Source organism: Triturus cristatus, chromosome 10, assembly GCF_964204655.1.
Source record: "Triturus cristatus chromosome 10, aTriCri1.1, whole genome shotgun sequence".
NCBI lineage: Eukaryota > Metazoa > Chordata > Amphibia > Caudata > Salamandridae > Triturus > Triturus cristatus.
This window is the reverse complement of record NC_140593.1, coordinates 528,300,996-528,326,779: the sequence shown is the minus strand read 5'-3', so window position 1 is coordinate 528,326,779 and position 25,784 is coordinate 528,300,996. Positions and strand designations below refer to the sequence as shown.

Here is a 25,784-nt window from a genome sequence, read left to right as displayed (position 1 = left end):
CTTTTAGAAAGTAGGCATTTTCTTGTTAACCATTCTGTGTGCCTCTGCCTGTTTGTGGAGTGACAGGGGCTGGGGATGTGCATTCAGCTACTGGGGGGAGGGAGGGGAAGTGTGCCTGTCCCTTTCTGAATGATTCAGAGATGAGCTGAATAGACCTTGGCTGCATTTAGAGTAGTGGGAGGAGTTTTCTTTGCACATGAATAGGGTTTGTCTCCCTTGCACAATGCTGACTCCACCCCATGTGACCATACCGCACCGGTAAGGACAGAACTGGTTTTGACTGGGCTCAGAGACTTTGGCACAAAGAAGTACAAAGACAAAATGGGGTATATGTAGTGGACCTTAAACCCCCGAACTTTAGATCACTTCTGGGGTCAAGAAGAACCTTTGCCAAGGAGAAGAGCTGGAGAGGTGTTAGGAGGAGTACTGCCCCTTTGCTGTGTGGGGTTGGCATACAGTTGCTACTTCTGCCAAGGAAAGGATAAAGACTGGAACTTTGCTGTGAACCTGCTTGCAGAAGAATCTCCAAGGGCCTGTGTGTGCTGGCCTCCTGTTCTGAAGTTTCAGGGACAAAAAAGGCTTCACCCCCAGCTCCCCTGAACTCTATTGCTGAGAGGTCTGACCTGCCAGGATGTGCCTATCCCAGTTTTGAGCCTCTGTAGGTTGTTCCTGCTGTTGGGAGCTGGAAGAAACCTAAAAGAAGTAAGAAAATCTGTCTCTGATGTTCAGCGACACATCTGTGACGCCGCGACCTGCACTGAGGCCAGGGGCACCGCTTGTGAAGTGCACGATGCACCAACCGACCTGCACCGCAGCTCCAATGCCCTTCGAGGCCTGCTGACACCTGCAGTTATTGGCTTTCCCGATGCTAGTGCTCGCACAGACTCTGTCATCGCCAGTGCCTGCATCCTGTTATCACGGTGCCGATAACTGCTGAGGGTGACTCAACGAACTCGCCGACTTCACACCGAAACTGACCCCTCATCGCCGATGCAACCGACTTCCCCTGTCCTGGATTCGACACGTTGCCTCCTCGCAGACACGAGGCCTCACCTCTCCCGTGGCAGCCAGGGAGCCGACCTCTGCACCAAAGCCTCACCTCCATGATGATGTGCATTGTCATAAACTTTGTTTCCAAGGTACTGTTTGTTTGAGGGTCCATGTGACTCCGTATCCGACACAGCACTCCTTGCGGTCGGTGCCGTACTTTGGATGTACTGCTGTTACGACATCGCCATAGCCCCAGTTGGAGTTATTTGTTTTCTACAATCTTTATTTTTGCAATAACTCTTCTAAAGTCATATCTTATTATCTGTATGTTGGATATTTGTTGTTTTGGTCTTGTTGAGTTTAGATAAAGATACTTTATTTTTCTAATCGGATGTGGTGTCCATTTGCGGTGTTATCACTGTATTACTGTGTGTTTTGAGTACAAATACTTTACACATTGCCTTTGAGAAAAGCCAGCCTGCGCATGCCAACCTAACCAGGGGGTGAGCAGGGGGTATCTAGAGTGTGTATCCCCCATACCCCGGCTAGAAGTAAGGGTCGTTACTTGGACAAATGACCTACCTCTGCTAACTAGAGACCCCCATTTCTAACACTGAGGTGCAGTGGGCCCCTCATCCCTTGGCGGCACTGTGCCTTCTGCCCTAATGATAGCAGTATCCCTGAACTTGGGGATATACAGCAATGCTAGGGCAGGACCAAGCACACTGGTACTTTGTGATTTTATATACATAGATTCCTTAGCTACTCTTGGGATTTTATAATATAGCATGAAATGTAGATTTTGGGTACTGTGTCTGTGTTTTTTTTTTTTTGTTGTTGCTTCGTCCTCCTCCTGGAATTTCATGGTCAAATATGTTCCTACTGCTCGTGGCGATATTTTTGCAATTGTTTTTTAAACTTTGTTCTGGTACTCATATAAACAATGTCAATTACCATTTAAGATGTATATGCTTCCCATGTGATTGTTGTATTTGCTAGTACAATCAATAGAATTAGTTATAAAAATCAATTTAACTTATCAACCATGAACATTAAACATCAATCAAACTGTATTAACTAACTGTTCTTAAAGGAAATTGAAATTCGGTAATGTAATGGGAAATGTTATATTACTTAGCCATAACACGTTTTATTTTTAATAATAGCAAAGGAAGACATAGTTGCAGAGCCGTAAGTGGTGCCTATAGTTTCTGGCATGCGATTACTCTAATACGCTGCCCTTTAAAACAATGCCAAATCTCCAATTTATAATTTATGTATTTTTCTCTTTCCATTTCTTACAATCGCAAGCTCTGAAAAATATTTTTTTTAAATCAAAACCTATAAAGAAGCGTTTGATCACTTCACCTTGGTGTGTGCTGTGTGAATTGTCTAGGGGAATGTTGCAGTCCTGAAGGTTTTGAAACTCCATCAGCTCGGATATGTGATGCTGACTGTAGCTAAGCCAGCCCTGACAAGGGCTGACCCTTCCATTAGGCGATCTGCCACTCATAAAAGCCAGAGATCTCACTATTGTTCAATTTCGTTTGTCAGAGATAAAATGATATGCTTGCGTCAGAAGCTTTTCAGTAGAGATAAGTGGATCACCTGTTATGATTTATGTTCGATAGCGCATTGATTTATGGAAGTGCGAGGACGATAAATAGTCATGTGTCCACCAGCACCTGGCTGATCCTGAATCCACAATGTGTCACGCCATTTGTCGCGAGGCACCTGCCCGTGACAACGACAGATGAATCAACGCAAACTGCAGGATACATGATGAATCTTAACTATGTTGCATTTCATTTGTATTGCCATGTGCATATTGTCAAACCGTATTTCTTCTCTTTTTATGATAGTCACTAACGCGTGTAGCCTTCTCTACTATAGGGATTTGTTGGTGCTGTGGCAATTGTACATATTACACAGCAACATTTTATTTTCATTATTTTTTTATTAAGAGTGGAAATGGCACGAGGGCATTACAGAATCAGGACATATGGAGACTAAAGGTTTCTTACCTGGAAAAGGGGAGGGAGAGATCCAGTTGAGGTTGCAATTTCTGAGGCGGTTGTGGGAGGACGCGGAGTTTACAATTGAACTTTTTTAAGGTATGGTTGAAAGAAAACATTCTTGGATTGTGACAGTCACTCCCCAACTTCCTCTACCTCTCCTGAGTCTCCATAGATAGTGCAAAAGTGACAAATCCTGTTGCCTTCGACTGCCTCACTTTTTTATGGGTTTAACTGTGGAGGCTTGGGATATGTGGTCATGGATGGCGGTGGCAGGGCCACTCTAAGAAATATCCTGCTGAGCGTGGTTGATACTCATGTTCACAGCCACATCACTTTAAAAGGAAAGGGTGGGGTAGGAAGAGCTCAAAGTGAGGTGCTGGCAGGGGGCTGGAAGTCAAATTCAGTGGCATCTCCTCTGCTAATGCGAAGGAGCATCGCCCCACTGCTTTTCAGCAGTGTAAGGAAAAACAAAAAGTATAAGAACTCGAAGTTAATATCACTTTATTTTTTCCTGTTGCGGCAGCTTTGGGGGCGAGGCTGCTCTTCTGACAGAGCAGGGGAGGAGTGATTTACACTGAATGTCTGTCGATACTTCGCATACCATTTCTTTGCATGCTTTTAGTGCGATGTTTTTACTTAGCATAAACCATTACTTCGCATGTTTTAACTGTGCATGCATTTATAACGCAATTGGTTATAAATGTACTATGGTTGATGCTAATTAAAAACATCGCAGTAAATTCATGCTTACACCTCACTACCTTACACTACGTAAATACCACTACACTACCCTAAACCCTAATACACTACCCCCTACACAACCTTCCCCCTTCCTAGACCCTACATTCTAACACTACCCCCCTGACACTACCCTAAACCCTAAAACAGTACCCTACACTACACAAACACCACACCACTACTCTAAACCCTAAAACACTCCCCCAAGCACGACCCTGCCCCTACCCCCAAGCCGGTCCCTACACTAAAACACTACCATACACTACACAAACACCACAACACTACCCTAAACCCTAAAACACTACCCTACACTATACTGACACCACATCACTACCATAAAACCTAATACACTACCCCCTACACGACCTCCCCCCTTCCCTCTGCTTGGACCCTACACTCTAACACTACACTTCATGACCCCCGACACTACCCTAAACCCTAAAACACTACCCTACACTACACAAACACCACAACACTATCCTAAACCCTAAAACACTACCCCCAGCACGACCCTGTCCCTACCCCCAAGCAGGTCCCTACACTAAAAAACTACCCTACACTACACAAACACCACAACACTACCCTAAAACATTACCCTACACTACACTAACACCACATCACTACCCTAAAACCTAATACACTACCCCCTACACGACCTTCCCCCTGCCTGGACCCTACACTCTAACACTACACTTCACGCCCCATCGACACTTCCCTAAACCCTAAAACACTACCCTACACTACACAAACACCACAATACTACCCCAAACCCTAAAACACTACCCCAGCACGACCCTGCCCCTACCCTCAGTCCTGCCCCTACTCCCAAACACTACCCTGCACAACCCCCCCAACACTACCTTAAACCAAAATACACTACTCTACACTACAAAAACACAACTACACTACCCTAAAAACAAAAAGACTACCCCCTGCACGACCCTCCCCCTACCCTTAACCCTTAAATACTACACAGCCCCTCTTACCTCTCGCTCCTCGGTTCCTCTCTTCACCGGGCTTCCAGCGTCAGTTGTGCACATTGTTGTATGGAAACAGAAGCGCGTCTGTTTCCACACAACGATGTTGATAGCCTTTGCTTCGCAAGCGTTACAACGCATGCAATGTTACAACTTGCGTAGTAAAAGCTATGTGTTGTAACATTGCATGCGTTGTAACGCTTGCGAAGTAATGGTACGCGGACTAACATCTGCGTACTAATGGCTGTTTACCATTTACACTTCTTAAGTGCGCATGAATGTTTGGCCGGCCGTCTCGGGCCGGCCAAACTTTCATGCGCACTTAGGATGTTCTCCACCCTGGGTGGAGAACATGCCTAGGCGCCCAGTCCCCGTCTGAGCACCGAACCATGGCACTCAGGCCAATGACAATGCTACATGTAGCTTTGTTATTGGCTCAGGGGAGCCTGGGTGCTTCCTGTTCCTGCCGGAGGGACAAAGAGGAGAAACGCAATGAGGAGGACGTTGCGAGGAGTTATGTGAAATTTTTCAAACAATGTAGCCCCTCCTCGCCACCCTTAATCTGTGCCAGCCGCCAATGGTCATATGTATTTTTGTATTTCTAAATGAAGTATAATATTTTGACAGTGGGAAAGAGTGTCGGAATAATAAGAGTATGTTTTTTTGGTTCTAAGGGGGTGAGACTGGGAGAGATGTGGCAAGATTTTAAAAAAATGTTTAATATTTGGGCATGAACGAGATGAAGGATGAGGACTGATGGATTGGGCGAAGGAAATTAGCCACGGGGGTGAGGATCAAAGCAGATACTAGGTAGCCTTCATGTTCTCTCCTCTTTGGACATTACTCCTCCTGCACTCAGTAACTGCTACATTTGGTGGAGTCCTTTTGTCCCTTTGTATACCTCTACCCTATCTTATACGCAAGAATCTTGGAAGGGCTTGGTGTTATGATTACAAGTGAGAATCAGAAGCTACGTACATAGTTTCCCATAGCTGTACAAAAAGATGTGTGTTATGCTTTAACTCAGTTTGCTCATTTTCATAGGTCCTCATCACAATTTGCCCAGACACCAGAAAAGCAAGAGTTTCTTTGTCTGCAGTAGGCATGATGGGTTGTGAGAAGTGAACTATCTGTGTCACTACTGATTATGGAATGGAATGTTATGGAATTTCACATTCAATCTTTACTGTTCCGCATTTATTATTGTTAATTTGAATGGTAGAAATACATAAAGTAGAAATGGCATGGAGAATGTGCAAGATATTTATGGGCAAAATAGCCATAAGCATTTTAGCAGTATTTGTGACATGGTAACTGCTGTTGAAGGTTTGAATTTGTAAAATCCCTAACGTGTGGGTAGCTAGTGGTCTGCACCAGTTCAAGTAGCCTGAGCGCCCCCCTTTGGACCCTGAAAAGCTATTTGCACAGTGATTAGGCTCCTAGCACAGCTGGCGTATCTGGTTTAGGTTAGCATCAGTGGTCACCCGAGATATCATACTAATCAGGCCAACTAATATAAATAAGCAGCATCTCCAGGAGACTGACATATTGTGCATCAGATTACTGGAATCACAGACTAACAAATGAGCAGCACCTTGTAACTTGTAACTAATACATAGTGAGTGATTGAAACGTTGGTTCCTCAACAGACAGAAGACACTTTACCAGTTGCGGCCATTGGTATTGTGAAGTGGTGAGGCGGGGGGAACACAAACAAATAAAACCAGAATAATAAATAAAGAAAGTTGCACTTACATGCTCCGACAGCCGCCACCTTGCTCCCGATCCTCGCGTCCCGTCCAGGAAATGCTGCACACTGCGCATGCTTCCAGCTCCCAATCCCAGCGCTGCTCTCATGTTGGGAATAGTATTCCCAGTATGTGAGCATCTCTGGGATTGGTCTGAGTGTCTCGGTTCGGCGTTCAGGCATAGACTAGGAGAGGAGGCTGTGTTGGATTCTACACCCAGCTGTACAACACAGCTCGGGTGGAGAAGTGCGCATGTCAGTTTAGCCTGCCCTCTGAGGCTGGCCAAGCTGTCATGCACAATTGGCAGTGCCCACCACTCCCCCCTCGTCTCGGGTGCTGCAGTGTCAGTGTGGGTGGCCACACCACTCCCTCAGCTTGAAGTCGCAAGCTGCAGGATGAAAAATGAAATCATAATAAAAATACTTTATTATAATTTTATTTTTGTCCTTTGCTGGCTTTTACAAGCGGGGCGACACTCCACCACCATAACAGAGGAGCCGCCCCGGCTCTTTACCTGTATTATAAGGCCCTCATTAAGAGCAGCTATTTACTTTGGAGGGTTAGGGTGTTCACCGCCCCTCAATTTCATGGACCATCCGTTATTTGGGCCTCATGTCCATTGTCAGTGATGTTCCCTTTTATGGACGCCTTTCGTCCGTAGTCCTGGGGATTGCAGCGAGCTTGCTACTCCACTGCGAAAAACCACTGAGTTCTGCAGAACTCCCTGTTGGGGGCAGGTCTCATTCCTCCTCTCAGCACACGAGCAGCCCCTCTCCGAACTCGCGCTGATGATCAACCATTCCCATTGTCTTTCTGTCTGCTGACTGATTGTCACTGACAGAATAACAAATGGCTAGTCTTAGAATGTGGTGGGCCGCCTCCTCATCCAGCCTAGGCCTGGGCATTCTGCTTATATCCTGGGGCTTGAGCTACCTCACCAGGGGCCAAGCTCTGGTAGGTGGGATTGCATTTTTAAATATCTTGTATAGATTGTAGAGTTCCTTGTGTGTCAGCAATTGTAGACGATAATAAAATGCCAGTTTAACTCTAGTGATTAAATGAATGTATGTGTTAGAGGTATCTGTATTTTGCCTAGTCCTAGTTTTGACTCATTAAGTAGTGCAGTGGAATAATATGCCTCCTGCAAAGCACAAGGTGTAACATGTAGATCAAATAATTGTTTGTTTTCTTTAGATAGCTCTGTGTGTTACTGCTGTTGTCACAGAGCTCATTTTGTTACATACCGTTTTGTTTCCACAATCTTTCATTATTCTAATGTTGCTAAATAGGTTCTGTTAGGATATTAATACATCCCTATTGTAATAACACCAAACACTAAGGTATGTTTTAAATCCTGAGTTTGTATTTCTCCAGACCAGACACTCTTAATTAATATTGACTACCAGTATGGATGACATGTGACTCCTACACCTTGTTGCCCTTATTGTTTATAGTAGCATTTCCTGTACATTAACTAAAACACTTATATGAGCCATTGTCTTTGTATAATATGTGTGTGATGTAATGCACTTCAACACCCTGCCCTATATACTTGGGGTGGGTAGTGGTATGAAAAGAAAATTAAATACACATGAGAGGGACTATGTAGAGATGAGGGGCACCATTCGAGGGTCATGTTAAGGCAATCTGTGGAGAAGTTGGTCTTTTGGGGGGGTGATGGCAACAAAGATTATCATGCCAACTGCCACATACACTAAAGCTGGCTCTGTCAGGGGTGTGGCTAGAGGTGGGCAAGCCGAAGAAAGTTCAATCCAGTCTCGAGCCTTAAGCCTGGCTCTGGCTCAGTTCTAGGTCCTATGGGAACCTAGAGCCTATAACAGCCCCATAAGGAGCCAAGCCTTCATACACAAAGAGGTAAAAACAAAGCATTAAAATCTGAGGTAAAAAGGAGAGACAAATGGATTCCCATTTAGTTGCTAATTTGTATAAACTGAAGCCACAAAACCTTGATTAATTGTAGTTACTTCTTAACCAAACTCTGTGATCTTAGGCAAATAGTTTATTTTACCATTCTTCCTTTTTCTTCACTTTTGCATATGAAGGTACCTTCAAATACCTGAGCTCAGAATACCAGCTGTACAAAAGCCTATTGTATTTGATTTAATGGACTATAATTCGGAACACTGGATTTATTCAGAAGGGTAGGGCCAGATCATGTGGCAGGGTAGACTAAATTATGTGGCACGAAAAACTAATTATGCAGCCTCCGCTGGCACATTTTATCATGGTATTACTTCATTATTTTGTGATTTTTATACTTGTTAGCAATCTTTGGCCATAGACTGCACCTCATTTGTACCAGTTTAGCAACCAAATATGGCAATAAGCAACAGAAGGGTGACCAGTCAACCTTCGCAAAGGGCCTTCAACAGCTTGGCAACACGTATCATGTAATTATGCAGCAGATGATGGATAATGTGGAAAATGTGGCAAATCCGTATTTATGTCGAAAACGCGGTGGCTGCACAATCACATAATTTGTCGTAGCACTCACTATAATATTGCTTTCTCCAACAATCTGGAACATATAGTGTTCACATGGCGATTATCTTGCCTCTTAGGTCGCTAATGGCACTGTTGCCATAGTGCGGGCGTGGGTAGGAGTGGTTCGAATTTTATGTTTAAAAACTATCACTTTTAATAAGTGCTACTCAGTGCAGTGCTATAATATGGCGTATTCATGTGAAAACTTTCACATGATAAAGAACTACACTTTTAAAATTATTAAGAGACTTTATCATATTTTATGTGATGTTTGTTGTATGGTTTAGATGACAATTCCAGGGTTCCAAGATCTAAGCCAGAACCTTGGTTCGGCTTTGGTTCGGCTCGCCCTGTTAATTTGTTGGCTTACCCACCTATAGCCGCAGCTGTCATTCCTGCAGCCTGTGCAGTGCTCCAGGCCCTTAGGAAAACGCATATCAAGAACTGATTGTGGGATGGACTGGTAGGAAGGCATAGCCTATGAACAGAGGGATTTTATTTTATTATAACCTCTGTTTCTATAAAGCTTTTATTTCATCTTTTCCAGTTAGTGGAGAATGAAGTCATCAATTAGAAACACCTAAAATAACATTACTATGTGAACTAAACCCGAAAATCTTTAGTTCCACACTATAATCTGATAAATCATTCATGATGCAACCTTGGATGGATTTCTCCCTCATTGTTTGAAAAATAGCCCTTTCTTAAAAACAATGATTTTCTGTCTGTATATATATGCTATTTCAGTAGTGTGACCCTGTGCAAAAGGCAGCAAATCGCTGTACAAATTCCAAAACAAAATGTATGTCTTCACACCTGTATTAAATCGTTGAGGGGCATACTTAATGACATTTCACGCAACACTGCGCAGTAAGTAAAGTAGCTGCGCTGCTTTGTGTGAAAGAGCAAAAAAGTTCCAGATTTTCAAGGATATGGTGCATTAGAATTGGGATTGAAAGCTCTAACATACAAGTTACAAAGTAAACCCCCCACATCATCCCTCTGTTCACTCCGTATTATACCTCTTCCTCTCTTAGTTCCCTTTTTTTCTGTTCCCTCCTCTCTCTTACATTGCCATTCCTCTCTACCTCTTGCCCTCCTCCACATGCTTTCTCTTGGTTACCTCTATCTTGTCTTTTATATGCCTCTCTACCCTTTCTCTCTTTTCAACCTTCTCTCTGTCACCCTCAGCATCCTTCTGTGTTTGTTTTTAGCTCCTTTCTCTGCCCCATCTTCGTTTGTGATCCGCTTTTCTCTTTTCACCATCTTTTCTTTTCAATCTCAGCTGGCAGATCCTCGCTTGCTTTCCTCTTCTCTCACTGTTTACTCTCACTGTTCCAAACTTCTTTCTCTCCCGCTCTGTATATATCCTGCTTTCCACCTTCCTCACCATCATTTCTCTCTCTGTCTCCCACTCTCTAGTAGTGCTGCTGTCTGGGAACTCAAAGTCTAAGTTCAGCGACACAGCACTGCTTCTGGCCTTATCATTTACGGTACTGGGTTAGAATTGAGAAAACTGCCCCTTATGTTGCCTCTCAAATTCTGCTTGGACTGTATATGTTTGCTAGTTTTTTCATCTTTCAATATATCCAGCTATGTATGAATGTTTTCTCAATACTTCAATGTGTAATATTAACTAAATAATTCTATTTTAGTATGTACTTCTTCCAGCTGCCTAGTTTAAAATTGTGCAACGCCCTCAGGTGTGTCGTTAAAATGGCCTTTTGTCATGATTTTTGTCTTACATTTAGACCCTTGTTCTGAATTTCTACTGCCACTGCTCAGAATTTGCCTTCTTGCCAGGAGGTCACCCTATTAAAGAGCCAGGTACGGAACCTGTGGAAACACCAACTCTCTTCACTAACACTCGGGCCATTTCGACTTCTAAAAGCAGCAAAAATCTCCCAGTGAAAGTTGGGACAGACTGCAGAATTAACCAGGGAAACAGGCCCAGAATTACCAATTCCCCAGTAATTTCTTTTGTTGTTGTGGACCTAACTCCTTCAGGTACCAGTAACCTCTGTAATGATAACTCTGGGGGAGGAGAAATACTGCCCTTTTGCCCGGCCTGTCCTACAGAGAGTCTAGGAGAGCTCCTTCATTAGCAGAACAGTGTTTGCACATGAGCCCTACTGATCTCGGTTTGTCTCACAGTTGTTCTGTGTTTAAGCAGGAGACAATATATCTGCTAAACACTTAGGCCCTCATTACCAGTGTCACCGGTAATCCCTGATGGATCGGTAACGGTAATTCCAGTGGCGGCTCCTCAGCGATGGAGGAGGAGCGTCGCCCCACTGCTTCACAGCAGGGCCAACTTCAGAAACATAAAATGATAATAACTTATCATTTTATGGTGCGTGTCCGTCTGCGTTGCGGGAGGGCGGGTGGGCGGTGCTGCTCTGCTCTGGGAGCAGGGGAGGAGTGGTTTGCCCTAAGTGCGCAATGACTGTTCTCCATGCAGGCTGCAATAACATGCCCACCCCTCCAGCCACTGGCTGAGTGCCATGTCACAGTGCTCAGACCAATCACAACGCCGCATTGCAGCATTGTGATTGGCTTAGGGGAGGGAACCTGGCTGCCTGCTTCCTGTTCCTGTTGGAGGAAGGAGAGCAGAGAAGACACGAACCCGACTTAAAGGTAAGTTTACATTTTTTGTACTCCCCCTGCTACTCCCCCCACGTGACACCCCCAACCCCCGCAGCTTCCCCACCCGCCAGCCATGCCTGCTGCCCCTGAGTAATTGAGGGAGTGGAAATAACAGGCAAGTCGTAATGAGGCATTTAGTGAGTTGTAAATAAAAATAGGTTTCAGAGACAAATTCCAGTTTTATAAATGAAAGTGCCTCAGCTGAATTTTTTTCAAAGTTGAATTTCGAAAGTGCTTATGGCAAAACTATCATGAACTGCTGAAAAAAGAAATAAAAAGAGAAAAGTCCAAAAGGGTGCCTAATGAGTTTGATAGATTCAGCGAAAATACATTTTTAAATTGGAAGCGAGGTTATTAAATTATGTGGCCCGGTTGTAAAAAAACAGGAGAAAGATGAACAAAGGAAACTTATTGCTGTATTACAATCTAGCTGAGCATAAAAGAAAGCCATTTGCGAAATCTGTTTCTATATGAAAATCCAACACGGATGTGATATTATATTAATTTGACGTGCACAAGCAATAGAGTTTGTAATGCAACCGTTTTTTAAGATTTTGTCTAATTTCATGCTTAAATGGGGATGCTTAGAAAAGGATAAAATATTGCGAATGTCAAATTTGAAATTAAATTAGTTTCTTTAATCATTTATTGCTCCTTTCCAATTACACATTTAAAGTGGAAACCAGAAGATCTAGTGATGCGCCAGATGGAGCCGGAAATCTACTGACTTAATGAAATGTGACCGCGAATCATGCAAAAGAATATGATTCCATTTTAAACGTTTGAAAAGGGGTTTCTATTTTAGACCTTGTTAAATTACACTACAGTCCTAATTTACACATCTACTGAATTAAAAATGTTAGGCTAGATTTATAATAATACACATTCATTGTCTGCAAACAGATTTCCAACATTCCGGCATGTAGTTAGTGGCGTAGCCAGGGTGTAATAGGCAGGGCCGGACTGGCCATAGCAGGCACCTGGTGTGTCCCCAGTGGGCTGCCAGGGTGGGTGCCGGTCATCAGCCCCCTGTAACAAAAGCAGCTGTAGTGTTTTCCACGCGCAACCCCCCCTTGCCACGGCCAGCCCGACTCAATTGCCAGGGCCGGTTGGCGTTCTCAGTCTGGCCCTGGTAATAGGCCATAGTGGCTGCTGTTTGAGTTTTAACATGCATCATTAATCAGGGTTAAGTGAACCTCTCAGACCTCTGGGCCCTGGTGCCATCTATTGCACCAATGGGAGCTGCGCCTCGGTACGCTGGAGGAGAGCCAGGGTTGCAAGTGTTACGTAACCTATTTGAGCCTGTAAGAAACTGGGTTTTTGATTGAGGACAGTGAAGACCCTCTGCAGGCAGCAAGCACAATCCCTGTCGGGACAACCACAAAAAACACTAAATTAACCAGGGCTTATCCCTCTGGGAGCTTGGCACAAAAGCTGTCAGGCTAAACTTAGAGTCACTATGTTAAGTATATATGCAGCACATAAACAGTAATAAAGTGAAAACACAATACAAGAAAAATTCTGCATCAAATAAAAAAATAGAGTACATTTTAATAAATAAAATGACACCAAAACAAAAAAAATCCAATAGTCGGAGCTATGAATTTTTCAACATTTTAAGTAAAGAATAGCACCTGAAAGATCAAAATGCTATCCTTGGAAATCTGGTCACGTAAGACCTGGGCAAAGTCAAATGTTAAGGCGGAGAGCGATGGACAGTGGTTCGGCTACACGAGGTGGCTTAGGTCCAGTCTCTGCTTACCTTTGGACTTAGCAGTAATTTTGTTCAGTAGGGCAATGCAGGCAGCAGTGTCTGACGAGGAGGTGTCGGAGAACCGCTGGACGGAGTATTGGTGAGCATTTCTACGATCGGACTTAGTCAGTTTTTTAGAAGTCGAAAATCTCCAGCAGAATGAAGCTGCGGGCTGTAGCTGACAAGGGCTCCACCAGGCTGTATACTGTTGTGCGGAGGATCCCATGAGCAGGATTTAATGCTGTGGAGAAATAACTAGTAGGAGGTACTGCGAAGTCAGGCTGACCGGCGATGCACTGCGGGCGGTTCGGCGAGCAGGTAGGTCCCGGTGTCTTGTCAGTTCTCAGGCCACTTCTTGGTGATAATCCCAAGTTTCAGGTTTTGGATGGAGGACCACCTTTAGTGCAACTTCCAAGGGTCCAGGGCTCGTTGGGCACCACTTCGGGGGTCAGGGCTCACTCCAGGCTGAGGCCATGTGCAGGGTTCAAAGATTCTGTAGCATGGTCTGTCCCTGTAGCTTACACAGGAGGCCAGTCAACTAGCCCTTGGAGTCACTCTGGTAGTCCCGAGATCAAGCAATAAGGCAGCCCTTAACCAGCAAGTCAGTCCTCTGAAGGTACAAGGCGAGCTTCATGCAGCAGGGCAGTCCTCTGAGGTTCAAAGTAGGCCTCAAGCAGCAGGCCATTCCTCTGAAATACAGGGCAGTCCTTCTGTGGGGTTCACCACAGGTACAGGATTGTACTGAATAGTCTATACCTCTGCCTGGAGGATATGGCAAAGTGGCTGAAACACAGCTGCCTCGGGCTTAATGCCAGCAAAACAGATATTATAGTTGGTCATCGAGTTGGTGGCCTAGTATGCTAGGGTCTCCATCTCTTCCGAGTCACAAGGTGAAAAATCTTGGAGCCTGGTTGACTCCACAGTTTCTTTCTCTGACCAGATATCCACCCTCACAGGTACCTGCTATGGGATCCTAAAAATGCTGAAAAAAATTCCTTATCCCGGACGCTTAAAAAAAAAAACAGTGGTCCAGGCAGGCAATGGTGACCTCCAGATTGGGCTATTGTACCATTCTATATCTGGGGGCACCAAAGAAGAGCATAAACAAGCTCTAACGGGTGCAAAAAGCAGCAGCTCGGATGCTGTTAAATATCCCCAGATTTGCACCAACTGGTAATACCCTGGAAACTCTCCATTGGCACCCCATTGAGGAGAGGATCTCCTTTAAAGCGCTGTGCTATGTCCACAGAATACTGCTGGGCAAGGGTCGCAATATCTTTGCCCTATGATACACTCTATACGCTGTCTGAGATCGTCCGGACTGGTTTGGTATGCATTCCAAAATTTATTAGAAAACGCTTTGGGGGTATCTCCTTTAGATACCTGGCAGCTAAGCAGTGGAACTCTCAACCTCTGCGCGTAAGATTGGAGACTTCAGAATATATCTTTAGGAAACAGCTTAAAACTTGGCTGTTTAGAAACAATCTTTTCCATTAGCTTTTCTCTGCTTTCTATTTCATAAGTATGTTCTCGGCCTCAATGGGATTTCAGCATGGAGATACTCTGTAATGGAGTAACCATTGCGCTTTATAAGCTGCTATAATAATAATAATAATGGTGTCAGCCTTTAAGTAGGGGTAAACTTCTAGACTACTTGCACATCTGATGCTGAAAAGGTCTTTCCGTCCACTCCCCAGGCTCCAAGTAGTCTAGGGTAACAAAAGGCTGGTGTTATGTTTATTTGTGAGTGGGCTGGAGGCAGTCCTTTGAAATGTATGTGGGGCAGGGAACAGCTTTGCCCCATCCACCCTGGCAGGATGGCCCATTGTGAGACCTGGAATCCTTGGCGTGGTTTCCCACCAATGTTTTGCCTTCAGTACTCCTGCTTTCTGACTTTGTGTTTTCTGACTTTAGGACTTTGCACAGTTTACCACTGCTAACCAGTGCTAAAGTGCTTGTCCTCACTCCTTATAACTTGTTTGGTTGTCTTATACCCAATTGGCATATTGAATTTACTAGTAAGTCCCAGGTAAAGTGGCACTATCTGTGCCAAGAGCTTGTAAATTAAATGCTACTAGTAGGTCTGCAGCACTAATTGTGCCACACACTTAAGAATCACTTTAAACATGTCTCAGGCCTGCCATTGCAGCCTGTGGGTGTGCAGTTTTAAACTGCAGTTTTGACCTGGCAAAATAAACCTTTTCAAAGGTGCCTGGTGCATCTTCACACACTAGTTTCAAGCTGCACAGCCATGTAAGTAAAGTGACAAGAAACAATCCAATATTCATCGCAAAAAATCCTTTTCATCCATTTTCACTCCAATAATCTTCCATGTTCTAAAGTTCACATAGAGGCAACGTGATCCCAAACTTAATGCTCAAGGAATGCCCATCCAGGTTGGTTCTGGCAGCACGTTAAGTCAAATTTGTTCTCGAGTAAACATTCAAATATTTTCCCAATGCGTTTCGGGCAATGAGCCCCTCATCAGGCATAACTGTAATGTGAAAACAGCCCATTGGCAACCATGAATTGTTATTTAAACATTTCCAGTGATGATAATAAAGCCATGTACAACATAAAATCCATAATGTGAAAACATACACATCACCACCAAATCATATAAACACCTGTTACTCAACACAGTTCGTGCTCCGTTTGAACCAAGATCATTTGCTAATTATAAACATTTTGCCAGGTCCAAACCTTCCTTTTTAAATCTTATAAGTCACCCCTAAGATAGGCAGCCCCAATGGCAGGGTGCAGTGTTTGTAAAAAGATGGACTTGTAATTTTAAATTTTACATGTCCTGTTAGAGAGAAACTCTTGCATTCGTTTTTTACTAATGCATGGCCTACCTCTCCCGTGGATAACATTGGAATTACCTTAATACATTTTGTAAGTGTAATTTAAAAAATTGGGAACAGGTACCCCTTCATGTTTGTTGTCTCTGGAATTGCAATCTAAAATCCTAACTTGTGGTGAAGGGGGATCTTAACTTACAATTCTCAAATGCCACTTTTAGAAAGTTGGCATTTTCTTGCTTTTGCCATTTGGTGCCTGCAGCCTGTCTCTGGGTCACATGATTGGGTGATAGTTGGGCTCTGTGCATTCCTCCTAGACAGCAACACACAATTGGGAGCTCAGGTGTAATTGAATGACCTGGGAGGATGGGAAGGAGGAGCTGGGCCCAGCCCCACTTACACTCCTGTACTCATGAATACTGTGCAAGGAAGAAGGTTTGCCGAGCTGCTGGAAGGACTATCTCTCTGCTGGTCTGCTGCTCTGAAGGAACTGCTGCCGTGCTGTCTGATGCCCTCTTACCTGGGTGAGAAGGAATGGACCTGCATCTCTTGAACCCAAAACTCATAGTGACCCCAAGGGCTAGATGGCTGGCCTCCTGATCTGATGCCTCAGGGACATAACAGGCATCCAACAAACTTGCACCTGCACCTGGACTCTGCCATCTCTGAGTCTACCCTGCCAAGTGGTGCCACTCCAGTCCTGGACCTTTGGAAGTGGGCTTAAGGTGCTTTGCACACTGCTGTGAAGCTAGCAGAACCGACACATCTCCTCTGCTGCACGGCGCCAACCCGAGCAGAACTGACGCATCTCTGCTGCTGCGTGTATTGGAGTCATCGCAAAGACCTGCATTGCTGCTGAAGCCTGTATACCCTTTAGAACTGCTGCTGCGCAATGCGTCCTGAGCACATACCCTCACATCTCTCATTGACGGCGGCCTCAATGCATCACCCCCACTGCACGCTGCATCCTTGACACCAGACTTTGCATCACATGCCCCATCGACGGGATCTTTGCTGACAACACAGGCCCTCACATCTCAGCCTCACTGCATCTCAGAACCGACACGTGGCTTTGGCTGCGCAACACATCTTCGCCGTGGATCCTCACAATGCTTCGCAAACCAGGATTTAAGGTACTGTGTTCAACGGGCCTAACTGGATCCCTGTAGCCGGACTGAACTTGTGACTTTTGCCTGACCCGGCATGACCAGATAGCCACAGTAAGAGCTTTGAGCTTTTTGATGCTATTTTCACTAAAGTTTTTTTTAAATTGCATGTCTACTGACTGGATTATTGTTGTTTTTGTCTTGTTTTATTTATTAAAGAAAGCTCTATGGGGCTGATTACGATGGCAGTCGGATGAGTGTCCGACCACCATCATTTTGGGATCGGTACTGCCCGACAAGTAGGCGGTGGTCCCGACCTCCAAATTATGATCCACCCGCCATGTAGGGGGTTGGAAACATGCCTTTTTGCATTGAAGCTTGTGCTACGGCCTGGAAAAGGGACTCAAATACACAAATGCTATATGAATCTGTAAATTGAATAAACACAAATTGGTTGAGCAGCCATTTATACTGTTACTTAGTGATTTGTGGAAAGATGACTAAGCCATGGAAATGATTTGAAGCATATTGACTTCCAAATGCAAAGTGCAGTGGGGGACAACGAACTGCACATTTGGTATGTGACCTACCGTTGTTTATGACTCTGGCCATGGCTCATTGTGCATGGCCTAAACACATTGGGTTCTGCCATGCACCAAAGGACAATAGAAGAAACGTGGCTTATCCTAAGATTAAGACCACTGCTCAGGCGACCTTAATAACGGTGCATTGCTGCATATCCACAGATGGGATCCATTTGTGTACAGGCTTGTGTGCCACTTCCTTATAAGTCCCAATACATGGAAAGATCAGCCTTGTGGCATCCAGTGGCAGAAAGCAGCAAAAAGTATAATTCTGATTCTCCACTGGCAACCAAGGAATTAAGGTAACTTCCTGTTAGGAATCTCCACTAGCTGTCTATGGTCCAGAGATTCCCCACCCACCATCAGCAGTATTCAGTTAATTGACTGATAAATGTGACACATGGGACCTGCTTTAATCCTACCTCCAGGGAAGCATGTTGTCTTATAATAATCATGCTTGTCAAGCCACTAACACCGTGGCAGAACCAATTACTTCACCTAGGTGGATAAGAATTTTCAGGAACTGCAGATAAATTTGCATTTTTTGGCTACAAATTTAGTGAGTATTTGGAAAGCTGAATTGATCGTGTTTCCCTACAAAAACAAAGACTATATTGCGGATACTACGTTGTGAATATGTAGTAACAAGAATAGATAGAATATTATGGACAGTGCCAGAAATATTAATGCGAAAAAATATTTAATCCACTCTGGAGATATAGTTTGCTCATTGAAGATTCCCAGAGTAAGCGTCATGACAGTGTTTTCCCTCATATAAGTGATATTGACTAATCTGACAGTGTATATTGTAATGCTGTCAAAACCAATAATGTGAAATGCTTGTCCAGGGATAGAAAGGGCTTATCATATCACATTACTGAGTGTACTGGAAAATGAATGACTCATTCAGCCTAGTCAGTTTGCCAGTGGGAATGAGGAATTAATAAAACATTTGATACTTCAGTATACATTTAGCCATGAGGATTTCAGATAGTCAGAACAATGGGATGCAGAAAGTGATGCCAGTGCACAATTTTGAAAGCCATTGAGCAATTTTCAAATGTGTTTACAGGAATTGAAAATTACTTGATGAAATTGCTGAAAATGACAAATTTTCGATACAAAAATATAACTGAATATTTCATAGACTATCCAGGTAAAAACATTGTTACATATGAGTTGCTCTTAGCTACCAGTAACATTAAGACCCGCATTATTGTGATTTTATCTCCGTTGTGAAAAACATTTGCACAAACTTTTTAATTTGCCTAAGAGTTTTTCACGCAAGCTTTAGATTAGAAAAAATTAGCCAACGGCTAACTAAATTAGAATACCTGATTTGTCCTTTGTCACCATGTGCCATAAAGTAGAGAAATTGTTTAGTTAATACATACAAGTAGAAAGCTCTTTGGGGTAGATTTGTCTGACCACTGAGCATGATGGGAGAAGTTTCAAGGACAGTAAAAATGTTGCTAGACATGGCAGGCTTGGTTGGTTATAGATCGACATCAGTGAGTGGTTGGATTAAAGGCTAGCATGAAGATACATATGGAGTGATACACAATGTGGTTTCCCCAGTTATTGCTTTGTGGAGTTCCAGTCCCATTTGATTCATTTAAAGCTGAATGCCCTTCGAGAACTTTCTAATTGAACTTGCATGTATGAGGGTGCAGCAGATGCACTTAGGGACATGCAAAAGTGTCGATCGTACCTTTGTCGACCCGCAAGGTAGGAAAGAGGAAGAGTTAATCAACCATCCCCCAAACTATGGTATGGACGGTCGAGTCCAAAAATTACCCAGGGTCTAATGGAGATAAAACCCAAGAGATTGAAGCTGCTTTTTGAGTACATGCCCAGGAGATTGAACGTTACAGTAGCCCCAGTCACTGATCGCCCGACCACTGCATCACCGCCAATAAACCTTTGGGTTTTACATTTTTTTGTGATTAGGATCCCCACACCCCTCATTTTTTAAGTTATTTAATAAAAGTTATCTTATTCTTTTTTTATAATGACATGACCTTTACCCTTGCATCATGATGTGGTGAAGGTGATGCAGTGGTCGGGCAATGTAAAGTGGAGAGATGCTTTACAGTGTATCCCCGAAGAGTGTGCTGGCACTGTAATGAACACAGCCACACAGAAGAGAACAAGGCCTACTTGAGGCAATCACTAAGGTGTACATTAGGTAGCTTCAACTTCAATAAAAGATCACTCAAGGCAGGGTGACTGGAATTATCTGCGGGGGAGGACAAAATGTGTGGCAGGGATTATTATATTATGGGGCAAGAACAAATTATGCAGCAAAATGCAGCACATTTTGTGATAGTATTACCTCACTATTTTGTCATGTTCCCCTATGTTAACACTTTCTGGGAAAAAGTTTCACCTCATTCAAATCAGTCTGACACCAAAATACAGCAATGAGCAACCAAAAGATGACCAGTCAACCTTAGCGCAGTGCCCTCAACCCATGTTGCAGTGTTTGTAGTAACTTTCGATCCATTTGAGCTTCAAACAAATCTTTTTAACACCTGGTTGGGTATGCAATATGTGCTTTCCACCTGTTAAGAATAAACTAATGCAGGCTTGTAGTCAAATCAGGACCAATTCCCTAGATCCTCTCAGCAAGAACATTGTAGATCTGGCTCTAAGAAAGCAGGAGGCAGTTGTGCAGCCTTCACTCAGTGCTTCGAACGAATGCACAGTCCATTTGAAAGTACAGGGCAAACTTATTACTTCACGATCATTACTCACCGTGAACATTCAAATTATTTATATCAGCGTTGTCCAACATAGGTACGGTTGGCATCCAGAGATTCAGCGTATTTCCTTAAAATAAAAAGACACACAATAAACCTAAATGGAATGTACCTACATTGGCAGTGGGTAGCCTGAAACCCTAGCTTTTGTGCAAGATTCCAGGAACTGCGCTGGACGACCCTGTTTTAAAGGATGGGAAATGGTGTCTAAGATCATTTTTTTCAAAATATGGATTCCTGTGAAACTGTCTTGCCTTCAGAAGTGGCGCAAACACATTAAATAAAGTGAGAGAAATCTCACACCACAGTCTACAGCATAAGCAAAGCACATAGGGGCTGATCATGATGGGGGGGGGGGGGGGGGGCAAAAATCTGGTGTAATTTGCACATCCAGCCAATATTCGGTAGCTTGGGTGCATAAAATAGTAGATGTGCAGTCTGAGCCCAATACCAAGTTAGGCACATTCAGTACTGGGAATAATATGTCAAAACTGCAATGCACTACATGTTAATCTACAGCAGAGGCTCCTAAATAAAATACAAGTCTTGCAGGATACTGCGGCTCGCATTATACTTAGGACCCCAAGGCATCATTCCGGCTCAAAAGCCTTGGTTCAGCTCCACTGGTTACCTATTCGCCAGCTAGTTAATTTCAAGGCACTTTGCATCGCTTTTAAAGCACTGAATGGCCTTGGCCCTGAATATCTGTCGGTCCCCACAGCTAAGTGAACTCATTGAGGTGATAGGAGTTTTGTCTACTGTACAGCCAAGAGATGGAACTCCCTTCCTCTTTACCTGAAGAAATCTACAGATTGTGTTTTTAGGAATGCCCTGAAAACATGGCTTTTTAATCAGTAGTTTTTTAGGTTGAGCCTGGGCAGCGCATGCGCTGCTCTGTGAGACATGCTGTATTGAGGTAGGGACTTGAAGCTCCGCACGCTCTCCACCGACATTTTTCATTGGCGTGTGTCCTTGTCCAATGTAAACTGTGGCTCTTTATTGGTCAAAAGGCTTAGTAGTCCCTCCTTAGTAGCGCCTTGTCTCATTTTGTAACCGCACATGGTGAACACCCCCTGTTACGTGTGTTCTTGCTCGGTAGGCTTTAATTACAGCCCCCCAGCACTATTTTCTCAAATAGCTTTGTCCAGCGTGCCGTTGCAGGCAGGACACGCTCTCTCCAAGCGCTTTTTTCAAAAATGTAATGCACGCATTTGCAATGCAATAGGTCTCGCATTTGCGAGAGTTTAAGCTATTGAAATTGAAAATGACAATGTCTTTTGTTTATCTGTTTTTAAAACAACACATATATAAAAGACATTGTCATTTACAGTGCCAGTAGCTCAAACTCTCATAAATGCGGGACATATTGCATTGCAAACGCTTGTTTTTCCTTATCCCCATGTCAGGACATCTTGTCATCAATCTTTCACTCTTCCGTCTCTTCCTTCCAGAACAAAAGCGCCTAGACGCCTTCGTGTAGTAGTGCGCTATACAAAAATCACCTTTCATTTCAATAGTGCATGTTATTCTTTAATTCCGAGGTGCACAAACACAGCCTGTGTGCTGTTTGCTTCTGTAATTTGCGTCAGGTTTCATGGCATGTTTTCAAACGCAATCTAAAAAAATATCCAAAAGAGATAGCCATATAACAAGATGATTATATCACTGTAATTTTCCTTCCCTGTAGTTTATTCTTTCAGGCATGGCCTGGAACGCTTCCAGCTCCTAAATTAATTCCAGTTGCGATCCAGCCTCTACTGAATTCAAGTTGCTGCTCTGGCGCGTGCTGTAGTCCCAACGTGTGACAGCAATTCGAACTAGCACTGCATTGTTCCAACCGTTGCAGCTTGTGAAAAATAAACAGTTTGTGAGAGCAGACACGTGGCTGCCGTGTGCACTCGTATTTTGTTTTTTTAATCCGCAAAGAAAGCAGCACGCAAAAACATACATTTTTTAGGGAATGGTTCCTAACTGAGAATAAAATAATGTTTAATAGTGAACTTTTAATCTTACAAGTGGAGTTTCCCAATGTTTAAATCGCCATGTATTGCGTATTTTACACTAGGATGTTGGGGAATTGGAACATTCACAAAGTCGAAAGTTACTATGTTTTCAGACAAAGGCTGCTGTTTTGCGGCAGCAAAAATCAATGTTTGTATTCTGTAAATTACAGTTAATGATTTTTGCTGCCAAAAAAGAAGTCTTGGCTCCCGCCCCAAAAAAATGTGCTAAGTAGCAGCACAGTATGAAATATGGTGACAAACAGCATCTAGGCAGCGATCTGTGCGGCCCCTTCTGCTAATCACTATATCTGGATCAGCTCTCTCTCATTTCCCAATAGGGGCTGCATCAGGCACTCGTCTTCTCAAAGAGTATACCTTGTGGACTCTTCTCGTCCACTCTCACAGACTAAATTACTTTTCCTGGAAAGTGTATTAACCCAACCAGCAAAAATCTAGCCACATAAGGTTTACTTACAACAGAGAACATAGACTTCTGTTTAACCTAGTTTAATTTCCTCACTTTGTTTCTATGCTAAGTCTTCTAATTTCAGGAAGTAATGAGTTTGAACATACAGCTGTACTAGACTCACCTAGCAAAAGTCTTTCCGGAGGTACTGGAAGCCTCCAGATAAAATAAATGGTAACATATTAATTTTATGTGGTATGATAATGTGATGGCAGGCGACAAAAACACCATTCACCCACTAGTGGCTGGGTGAGAATTTATGAAAAGTACACTAGATGATTCTGTTCTAGCTTTTGGTGATTTCCTATTTTCATTTTAATCCAGATCTTCGTATTTGAGAACAACATCTACTATCAGATGAACGTGGACAGTCGTGCCATCCGATTGGTCGCCACTGGAAGAGAAGGAGTTGTTTTTAATGGCCTCAGCGACTGGTTGTATGAAGGTATGGCAATGATTGAAAGTGTTGTTGATGTATCTATCATTCATTTGATTGATTTAGAAACCTATATGCAGATCTCAGGGTCAGATAACTGAGTGGAACTCATAACCTACTTTGGAAAATGGTCCAGTGAGGAAGTAATGAAGAAGCTGTGCCTCACATTTGTAAATGATATGTTGACCCTCACACATGTGACAGCATGTCAAAAGCAACAGATTTGCAATGTGCAGATCATCATTGCAAACAAAAGTACACGCTGCACTTGAGCGGACCGAGGAGTTAATTCCACAAAGCAGCAACTCATCAATGACAGTGAAGCACATTCGGCCCCACAATGATGACGGAGAGTAATAGATTTGCAAACCATGAATGCTTATTGGCAGATTAGCAGAGTTACAAATTCAAATCATTTAAGGTTATCAAAAGTCAATAAGAAGTATATACATATGTCCACTATATAATTAAAATTGATTTAGAATTAGGAATTACAAAACAAAATGCTAAGAGTCGCCATAGAGAAATTCGAGCAAATTCAGTATCATGTGAGTAGAAGACTCCCTGATATGCTGAACTAGAAGAACTTAGGAAGGTTGTGATGGAAGCAGCGCCTCTGAATGGCAACATCCAATAAAGATCCATTCAGGTAAGAGGAGAATGAATTTTCTCAGGAGTCTTACTCTGTGAGCAGGTGCAAAGAAGAGTGTCTAATTTCAGAAGAGTCATAGGGCGTATCTGAATTTAACTGCCCCAGCATTGCACACTTAAAAAACAAATTATCGACAGTAAGCAACACTCCCTATGATTCCCATAGATGGAAAGCCAATCAGGATTGAACATTTCACAACATCTTGGCATCGGTCCTCTTCCCAGGCATCACACAATGGATGTCTCTGCAGCATGACCTTCAAGAGATATCTCATATTAGGATGATACATTGTGCTTGGCATGTTCTCAGCACAGGTTCAGCGATTCATTATTTAGCCTACAATGCAATAATTAAAGATAAACATTCACACAGAAACTTTGAACAAGAGAATACATTTATTTAAAAGTGGGCAGTTACAGCTTGTCTCCTAAAAAAAAAAGAACATTTATTGTTAACTTGACTCATTTATACTGAGGCCTACATTAATTATTTTAAGTTTACCCGTAACATCACACTACAAAGGCACGCGGTGCTAATTAATGTGAATGTAATGCAAAGCTTAAACTAATGATGGAGTGTCACCAACCATCGCACATGGCATACACTTAATGTTCTGTCATGTATTGACTTCCATGAACCGGGAAGGCATGGAGATCAGATTGAATCTGCTGTTATCAGTAGACTCCTGCACCCATGTCCATTCCACCCTTGGAAGTGCACTGATATGTTCCGGCCTTAAAGGGCCATTAAAGGTTAATACTGATTTTTAAATGTCGGTTCCTAGGTTAGAGTTATAAATGTAATCTGTAGTCTAATGCTCATTTACTTCAGGAGCATTGGTGTATGGGGTTTGCAATGCACATGTGACTTTTCTGTCCCCTGCCACCATTGCAGCTTCTCCAGCCCCAGTCCTACACCTAGTTTCAAACTACCATAGTGGAAAGTGAGTTGTACTTTGCACATGTATTAGTGCGGTCCTCTGTGAACGCGGGATTGATGGAATCTGCACCAACCACACCCCCTGGCATAGCCTATCAAGATGTGTGTGTGCACTACACAGTTTGCGCACATGCATTTCCTTTAGTCTGTTTATTTCTGTATGTGCCACATGGACAGCTCTTACTGACCTTTCTATATTGGATCTTTGAAGTACAATATTTCAACATGTTTGACCATTTGAATCAATATAGTTATTTCATAGTGCAAAAATAGGTCACCAGACTAATTAAGTCACGTATACTATATCGGAATCTTATCAAATTTCTTAGCAAAAGAAAGGTGGACCTAAATCCCGAATAACAATATCTAAGACATTATATCAGGAAGCCACTGGTATCAACTGAAGTCACATATATTCGCTCAGATATGTTTTTTCACTTTATCTTGGTCAAGTAAAAGTTTGAAAAGTTTATGTGTATTATGTTTCTAAACGTAGTTCAGAAATGTGCGAACTATAGATAAAATATCAGATACTCAGCTATTATTGTGCACTTGGATTTCTCCAACCTTGTATGTGTGGGCAATCGCTTTTATTTGAAAGGGATTTGTTGACACTTGGGATGTTCCTGCATGCAATTGTGGTGGGAGCATTTTAAGCAT

The 25,784-nt window shown here is 43.1% G+C and overlaps 1 protein-coding gene across 4 annotated transcripts in view; it reads left to right on the top strand.

Annotated features, from left to right (window-relative positions):
- Positions 1-25,784, top strand: part of DPP6 (dipeptidyl peptidase like 6) — a 2,129,336-nt gene that overhangs the window by 1,450,537 nt on the left and 653,015 nt on the right. For all 4 annotated transcript variants that reach the window (XM_085631994.1, XM_085631993.1, XM_085631995.1 and 1 more), the window contains exon 8: positions 23,422-23,542. In XM_085631994.1, coding sequence (XP_085488120.1) covers positions 23,422-23,542 — 121 coding nt within the window. The remainder of the gene's footprint in view (positions 1-23,421; positions 23,543-25,784) is intronic.